Here is a 12,831-nt window from a genome sequence, read left to right as displayed (position 1 = left end):
TTGAATGGTATAGGCAGAGTCTATGACTGACTTTTAGAAAAAATCCATATACTCACAGGAGGCACTGGCTTGCTTTTTTACTCAATCAAGTCCTAAATATATTTGCACAGAGTCACAGACAAAATGACAGTACTGGATTGTCCTGAAGTATCAGTTCCCATTTCTCCAGCCCTCTGGCTTTCTTTGGCTTGTCTCACCACCTCATGTGTGCTCGATGAATTTTCTGACTGCTACAGAATCTGAATCTGAAGAAGGGCTTTTGAAGAATGTATTTACTTGTGGATTCAGATATAATTTAATGCTCCATCATCTTCTGGTCACTGTCTAATGTACCCTAAAACACATGAAAAATACATATACATTATAACTGTAAACTTTAAAGTTGCTTTGGTTTTTAGGACATTGGCTAAAACATGCTAACTCCTTTCCAGATTTATGATCTCTTAAGTTTCCAGTTCCTTGACATAAGAACAATTCTTGATCATTCCTTCCCAACTACCATGCAGAGGACTAGATAAGAAAACTTACAAGACATGGTTTACCTCAATCAATGTTATTCCTAGATACTGGTAGAAAGAAATCTCTAAGAGCAAAAACTCAGGAAGATGGAAGGAAGATTGGAAATGGAGTTTTCTCTTGTGGAATCATGTGCAGGGAGAGGGTATTAAAGATTCAGCCTGGCTTCTGCCTGAGTGTCTCTGGATCTTCAGCATGCTTCAAGTAGAATCAGCTCCGCCTTAAACTACTGTTTCACTGCTGTTCTTCCAAATTCCTGTTTCCTGTAGAGGCCCTGGATAGACTGGCTGTGGGCATTCCCATTTGGCCATAGCCCTCAGATATACAGGTGTGAAGTTAGCTTGTAATTACCGGACAAGATGGACTGCATATCTTAACTACCCAACTATTCATCCTTTCTTTCTGCTTCCTCTTCAGGTGTCTTCAATCTCTTGTAGTAGTACAAAGGTTTGAGCCACAGGTCTCTTCTGATGATCTGGCAATGAAACAGGGATGTCACATCAGGAATGAGCCCCAACACCCCAGCAAGCCAGTGAACCAACCAAGGTCACCGATGGCTTGATTTAGTCTTTCTCGGATGCACCTCGGTGATCCTGTCTGAGCCGGCAAAATTATGATCAGTAAACCAGTTGAAGAAATTTGGGCTGGTGTTGTGGTGTCTCCGACTATCAGCTTCAATTCTGTACTCCTGATGCCATTGAATGGGAGTGGAATGGCTTGTCCTATATCCTGCAATACATGATAAGACTATCCATGTCATGTTGGATACTATCAATTCACCTTCTCTACCACACAGCCTGGGAGCCACTTCTTACCGGTGATCTCCACTAGGTATTCCTTAACAATCACTCCATTCTGGAAGTATGGGTTATTCCTAAAGATGAAGGTGATCTTGCAGGAGCTCCTGGGATGTCTGACTTCGAGAACCTAACAGAACAAAAGGCATAAATTAAAGGCACTTTTCTATGTAACCTCCAAGTCCCTATTTTGTAGAGAATTCTCTTCCCTGACAGTGTACATCCTTGAGGACTCACCTCCAAACTGGTCATGTACCTAAGCATGTCTTCATCTTGATTACTGATCATCACAGACAGATGGGGATGGTTCACAAACTGCCCAGGTCAAGGAGCCTTTATATGCTGTGGAATTACTTGGCATAATACTTGGCATATAGTAAACAGCAAGGGACCTGTGAGGCTAATGATCTCGTAGGAACTGCACTCTACCGTAGCTCCTCTTCCTATAGCTAGGGCTCTCCTAAAGGAGAAGGTAAGCCAGGACTGGGCAATTTGGGGACTGCCTGCACTGAGCTGTCATGGACTCTGGTCTCTGTGTGGAGAGGGCCAGATTTTAGGATCCGCTTCTGCCTAAATGTCTTCTAGCCCAGCACTGACTGATGACAGTGGTCACTCACACCCCCTTCACATAGCATGACTGCAAAGAAACATGTACTCCAAGTAGCAGTCTCTGTGACAACTTCCTTGAGCTACTCAGGATCCTTATAGCTTCCAGTACTCATTGTCCCCACAATCCATCCCTGTGCCACATACCGGCTTGTGATACCCATAATCCTTTTGTCTAGGGCCCACAGCAGTGTGATGTTCCACATCCTCAATCTCAAACACCAGGCCTTTTCCCTTTAGATCACAGACTGCCAGACAGTAAGTAAGGAGTAAATATGCCCAAGGATACAGTTTGGGCCCAGAAGTGAGGGATGTCCTGGATGCTGATACTTCTGCAATCCAGGAGAGGCTTTCACCTCTTGCTGAGATTCTGCTTCAGGCGGTCATAGGCCCTGGTGGCTTGGCTATTCACTGGTCCCAGATCTAACTGAAGAGCCTGCAATTGCTCCAGTGGGTTCTGGAAAGTTGTAGGTGTGGGCTTGGATGACTCTGGCTTCCTCTCTTCCTGCTTCTGGTCCAAGTTCTCCAAGAGGTGGCCCTGCATCAGTCCCCTCTGCTCTTCTGTCTCCTCTTCAGCCATGTTGTCCTCTTGCTGCTGCAACTACCGCACAGACTCCTCAGTAAATATTTCCACCATTGCATGCTATCCAGCAGCAGAAGCAGCACAACCTCCACCCCCTTGGGTGGTGCTGTCTGCACCCAGGCCTCATCATGGCCAGGAGTTTGTACAGGGGATCCTGGGCCTGCCGTACCAGCAGTGTATGGTGAGGAGTTCTTGGAGGCTGGCACCTGAGTCACGTCGGCTGGCCCTGCTGTGCCTCCCTCTGTCCACCCCTTCCCATTGCCAACTGCCCCCTTACCCTCAGGCATTGGCCCCCTCTCTTTCTTTCCCTCCATGTGCCGCCACCCTCATCTTTCCCTCCGTGTGTGCTGTTGAGCATCTTCCTCCTGACACGCTTTCTCTCTTCACCCTAAGACACAGGTCCTCCTTCTCCATGCCTGCCGCCTTCCCTGCCCCTTCCCGTGCACCACCTCCGTCATCAGGTGCAACATGCCTCTTTCCTCCTCCCTGCCGACCCTCCCACGCCCATTTCCCTGCCAGAGTGCTCGCTTCCCTCCCCAACCCCTAGTGGCTGTGGCCACCTCAGCTGACCCTTGCTGCCCTGCCCGCCTCCCTGCTCTGCCTCACGCCCCACCTTCCCCGCTACCGCGTGCCCTCTCCCTCTCCGACGCCCATCCCCCCCCACTGGCGCACCGCCACCCCTCCACACAGGGGTGACCCTGCTGTATTACCTGTTCCTGGGAAGTCCCCAATTCCCCTCCAGTCGCCATGCAGGCCTGCGGGTCCTCACCAGCAGCTGGTGAAATGAAGCAGGGCCTGCAGGCAACTCGCCTGCCCAGAGGCTCTCTGCCGGGGGCGGGGCCCGAGTAGCCTCACAGGAAGGCAATCGGATACTTCCGCCTCCCTCTGCCTCCCTCCCCTGAGGCTGATGGAACCTAGTTCCGCTTTCCTCCCTTTAGAAGCAGAAGCTGCAAGGAGGCCGGGCGCAGGGGCCACAGCCTGCAATCCTAGCTACTCAGGAAGCCTGGGCCTGAGGATGGGCGACTGAAGCCTGGTCCTGGAAGGAAAGTCCGTTCCTGAGACGATCCCCGGTAAACGACCCCTGATGCCCGTCAGGACCAGCTTTGACCCCAGAGACACGCAGGGAGTCCACCCGGCCCTCAGTCCAAGCCCCGCACAGACAGAGGAAGAAGAAAAAGTACATGGCAAGCAAAGGAAAAGGGAGAGGAGGGCAGGACGAAGACAGAGACAGCGGGAGAGACGGAAGCAGAGACTCTGCCGTGGAAACTGGAAGAGTCTAAAGATTGGGTGTCACTTAGCAGTGCGGACTCCACGTTACCTTCTTGGTCGGATGACACGGCAATCATGGCAGTGTAACGTGACATTACAAGGAGCTGGATGAGGGGCTCAACTCAGACTGAACGATACTAAACGCAAGTCTTCCCGTATTTTGGGATCCCATTACCCTATGAACTACAGGCCGTGTCCACGTCTCTTCTTAGCAGAGGCCCAGGAACATCTTCCTCTTTCTCTCCCTTGGCAACCCAGAACAATCCTGCTTCTTCTCGTTTTGTAAAGAACATCAAAGTCAGAAAGGAGGAAAACAACAACACAGCGGTCATTCTCAGTGTAGGCCCGTCCAGCCCCGGGCTGGTCGTGCTCCCTGCTTTCCCTGTGGCTGGGGACGACAGCTGCAATCCACTGCACCCAGCCGTTGTCCCTCTCCTGGAACTGAGAGAACAGGAACCCACCACTTTCCTCAGCCATTATTGGAACAAGAGTCACAAGAACTTTCCTGGCCAGGTCGACCATGAAACTCCTTCCCACATCTCAAGTACAAAGTATTTTAGAGATCACTGTGATGGATATATACAATGATCCTTCTGTAAACCTTTAATGACAAAGGCACACAGTCACACACGAATTGGCAAGCAGCACTATTAAACATACCTTAATTAGTTTTTGTGGGTTGTGCCTCAGTTTGAACCCAGGATCTAAGTACTTTCTCTTGAGTGCTTTGTTTTCTTTTGCTTTGTGGGTCATAGGGCTTGAACATGGGCCTGGGGGTTGCCCCTGAGCTCTTCACCTCAAGGCTATCACCCTCCCCCTGGGCTGGGCACGGTCCCTAGTCGGCAGGTCAAGGCTACCACCCTACCCCTGGGCCTGGGCGTGCTCCCTGAGCTCTTCAGCTGAAGGACACCACCCTATCCTTGAGCCAAACCCCACTTCCCTTTTTCTAGAGATTAATTGGACAGTCTCAGGTCCTTCTGGTCTCCAGCTGGCTTTGAACCTTGATCCTCAGATCTCAGCCTCCTGACTAGGATTGCAGGCATGAGCCTGCATAAGCTTTCTTTTGAGTTTTTCATGCTTAAAGTGTCACCTTTGACATACAGTTCTACTTCTGTTTTTTTCTTGAGTCTCAGATGTTATTTTTGAGTCTCAGATTTTTCTGCTTCAGCTAACTTCAAACCTTGATCTTCACATGTCAGCATTCAAAGTATCTAGGGTTATTGTCGTGAGTCACTCTGGTTCTGAGGCTTTGACTCTGTTTCTGGAGTTCACACTTCACTAGTTCACTCATGACTGATATGTTACCAGAAGGATCACATATCTATGAACAGCTGCTTCCTAGAATATTGCACAGGTGAGTCTCCATGGGCTGTCTTCTATCCATAATCCTCAGCCCTCAGCATTCTAGATAATCAGGGTTACTGCTCCAATAGATTCTTCTTCTTTTTTTTAAGTGACTTTCAATTAAGCTATATTATATGTAAGTCCAATTTTTTCTTTTATGACTGTGCTTGGAAATCTGTATAACTCTTTATTCCTTTCTACTAAGAAAAATCTAGGGGTCATACTTGAGAAGTATTTCTCCATTATTCTTAGGACAATGAGCATTACCATATGATCTCTATTTACCTTCTTGTGTATTTTGAATTTTCAGCTTTAGAGGAAATGGTTTGTTTGGTAAGGTGATGGTTTTCAGATCTCAAATAATATTTGAACTCAGACAGTTTACAATCTCTACCCCCATCCCAAAGCTTGACTTAGGGCTTTAACTGCTGAGCAGGAATTCTACCACTGGAACCAAACCACTAACTCTGATTTTGTATTTTAAGAAATGGTGGGAGCCAGAGTGGAATCAAATTGTACCTTGATTTGCATCAGACAATGGCTTTATTGTCTTATTGTTTTATGGCCTTATTCTGTTTAAATGACCTGAGATTTACCATATGAATGTAACAGCTGGAAGTTCCCTGGTTTCAAGAAGGAATATAAGCCTGCAGTTGACAATAAACAGCGCGGCAGTTTTTGCCTGGGCTACAGACCTACCGAACCCGATGTGTTTGTCTTTCTTCTATTCTTTCCAGTCCCTGCCCCCTATTTCAGGAACCCCAATTTGCTGCCGGTAGGCCCTGGCAAAGAAAGACTTGCCTGTGTAACCCAGCCTAGCCTGGAATGAGGCATGTGTGTAGCTCCACCCCCCACTGCAGCTCACAAGCTCCTGCTCCATGGACTAGCCTGGGACTAGTAGTAGCCTAGTACTACTTGGGGTGCCCTCAGACTCATATCCAGAAGTTTCTGCCTCCTGAAGCAGGGATATTAGCACAAAAGGAATGGTGGATTTTTGAATGTAAATACATGTGTGCGCATGAGCACGCGCGCGCGCGCACACACACACACACACACACACACACACACACACACAGTGTGATTTGGCTTTTCTTAGGTTTTCCATGTTTCTAGAGATGACTGGTGCATTCCAGTGTAAGACCTTTCTGGCCTTCTCTGAAAATCTGATTCAATGAAAGGCCAGACTTACAGGAAAAAGGTTCTTCCATTTTTGTAATCTAGGTTGTTATAGAATTGGCTTTATTTTAGCAGTTAATAAAGATATGCAGTTTGATTTGTTACAGTGTCTTCTTGTCTTTCTTTATCATTAAGAAAATCTCTGCATACCAATATGGACATGAGGAAGAGGCTGAGGCAGGAGGATGGAGAAGCTTAGGATAAAAGTGCTATCCTATGTCCAGAACTCGAGGGCTGGTGGTTTAGATCAGTGACAGAGCACTCTTCAGTGATAGTCCTCAACGTTGCAAAAGCTAAAAATGAAAAATAGGAAGAGAAAGAGGAAGTGGAGAAACAACGGGAGGAGAAGGAAGAGGAACAAGAGGAGAAGGAGGAAGACAGGAGAGTCTTCTATTTAATTGATTCCATTATTTGTCATTGGATATTTGGGGCCTACCTACCCTAAGCTTTCGGGGTGTGTCCTGGGTGTGTAGGGTATCTTAGCATTCCTGTCCCTGTCCATCAAGCCCAGTGGCAAACATCAGCAATGTCTTCAAAGCATTGCAAATATCCCCAAACTGCATATAATCACCATCTGATGAAAGCCACTTAGCTAGATTTACGTGTTCTGAAAATACATTCCCCCACCCGCCCACACACATACATTCCTTCCTGTCTTGAAGTTGATCAGGGTAGTTGCCTTTTTTGTTGTTAAAGAATTTATTAACATTGATTTTTACATGATATTTCAAATGACAAGTTTAACAAACAAGTGATCAGGAAGGGAATCTCTATATACAATCACTGGGACTTAGTTTTTAGAACTTAATCCAAATTTGGCTAAGGGTTTGTAGGTCATAGAAACGGTAGTTATCTTTTGACAAAGGACTTGATAAATACAACGCATCTTGATCACTGTCACCACTTTCAACATTCTCACCCTTCATTTCTAACCCACCCCTTCCTTTACTTCTCTTAAGTTTGTAAGAAATGTACTGAATTCTTGACTGCATTCTCCTTTACCTTCTGCTCTTTATTCATCTCCTCCTATCTCCCGTATCCCAATGTCCCTCTTTCAAATCCCATTCCCCATTGTGTATTCTGTTGAACTTTATCTTTGCCTTTCTATGGAATTATCTTTTTGAGCATTTCTTTGAAGCTACCATATTTCTGTTAATAGACTTGTATTCACTGGCATACCAACCAAAGTATTTACTTCCAAATGTATGAGCTAATTGTAGCTTTCACAGATGAGGGAAATCAGCCATCTATTCTCTCTAACATGGCTTTTACTTCACTTAACAAAATTTTTCTAGGTCCTGTGTTCCATTCCTTTACAAATGATACTATATCATTCTAACTGAAAAATCACACCCTTAAAGGAAGCAAAATTCTGAGATGAATTGTCTCTGTATCCCATTTGATGCCATTTGAATAAGTTATAGACATTATATAATGAATCAGTAGTTCATGTGGGAATAATGTAATTTAATTGGTATTTATATTTATATGTACAGAATAGCTGTAGGCAATAAATACATACTGAATTCATTACAAACTAAATAGCCTCATATACTTTAATGAATGTATTATATGAGTACTTACTGTAAAACCTTAAGGGTCAATGTTATTCCTTTCTAGAGCGTCTACAATATACAAATTAAAAAGAACTGTTCCTGGCCAATTGAAGGGGAGGTAATTTATTTTTCCTTTACCTACAAAATTGTTACCACCTCAAGCCTCTTTCCATCTTGTTCAAATATAAATTTCATATCATGGTCCATTAGAGAATGAGAGAATGCAGTTGTATGTTAAAGAAATTCCTTTTTTTAATTTAATGAAACATAGTCAAAGTTCTCAGAATCAGCTTTCTGGTTACTTAATCCTCTACCTCACATACTTTCCTCTTGAAAAAAGTCTATTAAGTTTGCATTTCTTCAATGAAACATCTCCCCTCTCCTTCCCTCACATCCAGGCCCACCCCAGCCCAGTTACATCAGTCATGTTCCATTTCTCAGAACATCACTCTCCTCTAATTCCTACAACCCATGTAATGTACCCAGTGACTGCTCCCACAGTTTTGCTTAAATTTTGCCAATATGTGTGAATCTCTGCTGCCTCCTTTCCTGCTTGGAATATCTCAGTTTATCTGACATCTAATAATGCCTTGAGCCTGTGTTGGTTCTCTGTCTCCCATTTCTTTCTTTTTTTTGCAAGTCGTGGGTCTTGAACTCAAGGCCTGAGCACTGTCCTTTGGCTTTTTCTCAAGGCTAAGAACTCTGCCACTTGAGCCATAGCACCACTTCCAGCTTTTTCTATGTATGTGGTACTGAGAAATGGAACCCAGGTCTTTGTACATTCTAGGCAAACACTCTAGCCCTAGGCCAAAACTCCCAGCCCTCTGTCTCTCATTTGTTACACACAGTTTCTATGGGGGTGGATGCCAGAGTAAATGAAGTGGAGGAATTCACTTGGCATAATATACAGTAGGGAAGAGCATCCATATTTCTAAACTATAAAGGAAACCAGAGCAGGAGGCATTCCTCACCTCTGCAAGAGGGCTTGCCTAGCCAGCAGTTTGCTAGGGCTATGGCAGAGTCCCCTTGTCAGGAGGTTTATATTCAGGAGACATCCTTTATTTCAACAGGAATCTTTTGGTGGGGTTGAGCAGGGGGATGGAGGAAGAGGACCCATGAGCAAGAATCAGATTCAAGCAGTCTCTCCATAAGGTGAAGAGAATGCAGTTCCATCTATAGTTCATATCACAGAGTGACTGAGAGCAGGTCTGGCCTGCCCACTTCAGGAGACATGCACTTATGGACAGACCCCAGCTTCAGTTGGGAGGTGTGTGTGTGTGTTAGTGAAGTGAAGACATCAACCTTAGCCTGATCTCCATGAGTGTGGAAACATGAGGAGGAATCCCAATACCAAGTGGGTGGGTGACTAGGTGTCTGGGTGTGGGAAAAACTCTCCTCTCTGCATCTCCTCCTTCTCCTTTTGTCAAGCATCACGTACTGATGCCTAGTGGCATTTGAAGCAGGTGCTATCCACCCTTCTAGCCACTTGTAGTTTTACAGTGCCAAGAGCCACTCCTCTAATCCCAGCCAGATCATCCATGACTCCAGTAGGCCAGGCTTTGCCAGGGCAGGGCCAAGCAGCCCCACGGAAAGGGATGCAGACTCCCACAGGTTCCAGGATGTGAGCATCTCACTCTTGGTGTATGGACAGCTGCACAGTCTGCATGGGCCTGCCTTCTTGCAGCTACTACAGGCACTGGATTGTGGGCAGGTGTTTCCCAGGCTCAGCTCCTGACCTCCTCTTGCATAACCTGTACTGCTGCAGTCTTGTAGGAAGTGCTGGGCTCCTTGAGAAGGAGTTTACTTCCAGGAGAGGGGAAGTGCTTGCTCTGTGTCACAGCAGGGTACAGAGTCCTAGGTCTCACTGGACTTTCCCTGTCCACTTCTATGGTGCCACAGAGCACAGGTAGAGTCCTTATCAAGATGGTCATTTTACCTGCAAGCACTCTATTGGAGCCTATGTGCAGTTGAAGATTGTAGAGACCAACCTCTCAGTGTCCCCAGGAGAGGAAGCCCATAGGTTAAGCTGAGTTCACATTTTCTCTCTGTTGGTGTTGTCTGATAGGATGCCAACAGTAAGGTGCACTTCCTATCCAAGAGAGCCTGTGCTAGTATGTGCAGTCTGTTTGTGAACTTAGGCATGCCTAAGTACAGGTGGAGTTTCTGTTGCGAGTGGGCCTCCTGGTATGGCACAGAGGCCTGCAAATGAGCTTGTTTGTAACGATATACATATTTGATATTTCCTGTCCTGTGTGTGTGTGTGTGTGTGTGTGTGTGTGTGTGTGTGCGCCCACGTGCGCGTGCACGTGCGCACATGCAGGGCTCTGTGTATGCTGGTGTGTGCTTCTGTTTCTTGTTTCTGGGTTTTTTTTGTTCTTTTGTGCTTTATTAGAGCGTACTCAAGCTCCTATGTCCTATGTCTGTCCTAGGGTGTTTGTGTAGCATGGGCATGGCCCTAGCAGAACCACTGGGCAGAGGTTTCTGCTCACCCGGCCACCATGTGGGCTTTGCCTACAATATGCTGTGGTTCCTATATGAGAGTAAGCATGCCATTGTGTCCATGGGAAATGGATGGCAAAGGTTACATCTGGTGGTGGCATGCAGGCACAGAGTTGCAACTACTGATGCTAGTTCACCTGCTCCTGTCCCTGTGCCAGCAAATGCATGTAGGCTTCTCAGTTTTATTGCACTTCCCTATGCCAACTGTCCTACATGTCTGCCTGTTGCATGCTGATTTGCGTGGCCCTGCTGATGTGACTATGCCAGCTGACTCAGGTGGGTCTCTTGAAGCCCATGTGCATATTCCAAGGGTCCCTTGAAATAGAAAGCCTCTTGACTAAGTTGAGAAGCTGAGCCAGGAATTGGACCCTTACTGGGGAACTAAGGAAAACTATGCTGTTTTATTGGGAACTAAGGAAAACTATACTGTTTTATTGGTGTGCATGTGTGTATGGAGAGGGGGGGTCAGGGTCTAGTATGTAGCTTCATTCTGTCCTTGAACTGTAGATTGTCCTTTCTGAACCTTCCTAATGCTCGTATCACAAATAGTAACCAGCACCATGCTTGGCTTTTCTAAAACTCATAGAGCATTGTACCATGTGACCGTACCTGCCATTCAGTTATTATTATATAATTATGCAGTTTGGAGTGGTCTTCTATGCCTACTTCCAGATCACATTCATTATTTCTGGGTGCCACCTGGATCTAGATTTATGTGTGAGTGAGTGCTTGGAATGTTTTCCCTGTTTCAACACTAGAAGGTCTAACTTCCAGAGGTTCTCACCAAAAATCACAAACCATTTCTCAGGAAGAAGAAACGGAGTATCTCAAAAGTATACTCTGTGTCCCAGCGTCATGTCAGCAGTCCCATACCCCAGAACTGGCCTTCAGCATCACATCTACCAGTGGTCAGAATCTCTACACATGGACAACCCTGGGTTACATCATTGCTGGAATTGTAGCCAGCAATGCTCTAGGCTGTGGCATAAACTGAATCCATGATCTGCCAGATTAGACATAAGGCTAAAGAAGCAGCAGTGTCCCCTGCTTCCCACTGATGTATGTTTGTGGCCTGGTTTTGATGTGATCAGGCAGCTAATTCTGGCTGACATTGAAAGAGGAATGGTAATAGATTTGAATCACATGTGCTCCTTGGGAAACATGATAAGGCTACATGTGCATGATTTCCTCTGGCTCTGGTGCTATATTATAGGGTGCACACCCAGACAGGATTAGAAGCTACTCAGACATTCTCAATGTTATTTTTGGCTGTAAAGCCAGTAAGGGTAAGGGTAAAGGAACACTGATGCTGAGCTGTGAACCCTGGAAACGTTTGGAGAGGCTGACTGCCCTCTATATAGCACTTGGATTGCTGAAAAGCTGTCCATCCAGGGTTAATTCAGACCACTCTGGAGAGGGTTATGAAACTGGAATGCTGTACCCCCTACTGGAAAGGCGAGTACTTTAGCTTTGAGTACTGGAGATCTTGATAGCTTAGCCCTGGGACAAGATAAGAAGACCTGTGTCTGGACTGTTGCTGAGCCGCAGTCTGATATTTTAAAAAAAATGTCTCTTGCAAATGCTATTTTTTCTTTAATTGTCATATGAATGTAAATACTATGGTTTTTGTATGTTTCCATGGTAATCTTCCCTGTGTGAACCTGCAAGTAAATCTGCATGCTGGAGACTCAGGGCCCAAGTGCCTATAATCCTGTGATCCCTCACACCCTACTACTACATCTGTCTCTGCATTTCCTAATTTTCTTTAGCTCCTCTATGTTCTTGTTCTGCCTTCGTTTGAGATTAGCAACACAGGAGAGAGCCCTGTGCTCAGTATTCTGTCCTTGATTAGGGTAATGAGAGTGAAGGCAGTTCACTAGTTATGCAATCTAATGAGAAGCTGGTTTACACCTAAATCAAAGGCTCAAGGAAATTCAAAGTCACAGGTGAGCAAAAGGTCCACCTGGGTTCTTGCAAATAACTTGAACCTTGAGATCAGTGGGTGCTCAGGAAACCTCACAGAGAAGACTATAAGTGGCCTGCATTCAAAAGGGCTACAGAATCTTCCAACACCTCCCTGAGGAACCCTGCCAGACCTCGTGTATCAGCCCTTCCACCGCCTGGAAGCTACTTCCAACCTGCAGCATCCAGAATCAAGCTGCAGCTTAGAACTGGAAAGGACTTTCTTATACCAGCCAAAGTGACCACTGCACAAGCCACTCAGTGAAGTGAGAAAGGTTCTGTCCAGGACAGCAACTTCTAGAGAACTTGTACTTATTTTTGGCTGGAGGGGGGCAGGGAGAGTCAGAGACAGACAGAAGCTTATAAAGACAGATAACCTAAACATTGCAAATATTTCCATAGAGCTCTTAGGTTGGGGTCTTGGTTGTGTTTAAAACCTGAGGTAACCCTGTTTTAGATAGCTCTCTTTCTTCTCTGCCCTCCACTTAGGAAGACTCACATGATGCTACTCAGCTTAGTCTCA

General features: G+C 45.9%; 1 protein-coding gene across 1 annotated transcript; it reads right to left on the bottom strand.

The window, feature by feature from the left end:
- Positions 1–901: 901 nt before the first annotated feature.
- LOC150040258 (testis-specific Y-encoded protein 9-like) lies at positions 902–2,499 on the bottom strand. The gene is made up of 6 exons (XM_090327334.1): positions 2,283–2,499; positions 2,067–2,167; positions 1,551–1,628; positions 1,332–1,443; positions 1,100–1,245; positions 902–991 (listed from the first exon to the last, which is right to left on the bottom strand). Exons 1-6 carry the CDS (start codon positions 2,497–2,499, stop codon positions 902–904), a joined length of 744 nt encoding a protein of 247 aa, XP_090183460.1.
- Between the last annotated feature and the right edge of the window lie 10,332 nt (positions 2,500–12,831).

Source organism: Megascapheus bottae, chromosome Y (genome assembly GCF_031878675.1).
Source record: "Megascapheus bottae isolate mThoBot1 chromosome Y, mThoBot2.hap1, whole genome shotgun sequence".
In the NCBI taxonomy this organism is placed as follows: Eukaryota; Metazoa; Chordata; class Mammalia; order Rodentia; family Geomyidae; genus Megascapheus; species Megascapheus bottae.
Note: the sequence above shows the minus strand (reverse complement) of the source record. Positions and strands in the feature narration are given on the sequence as shown.

Bases quoted from the DNA above. Each gene is read 5' to 3' on its own strand.
- LOC150040258 (XM_090327334.1), bottom strand. From the start codon at position 2,499: ATGGCTGAAGAGGAGACAGAAGAGCAGAGGGGACTGATGCAGGGCCAC. The intron at 2,168-2,282 runs GCAAGAGGTGAA...ACTGTCTGGCAG, and splicing joins CCGCCTGAAGCAGAATCTCA to TCTGTGATCTAAAGGGAAAA. The intron at 1,444-1,550 runs GTGAGTCCTCAA...TTGTTCTGTTAG, and splicing joins GGTACATGACCAGTTTGGAG to GTTCTCGAAGTCAGACATCC.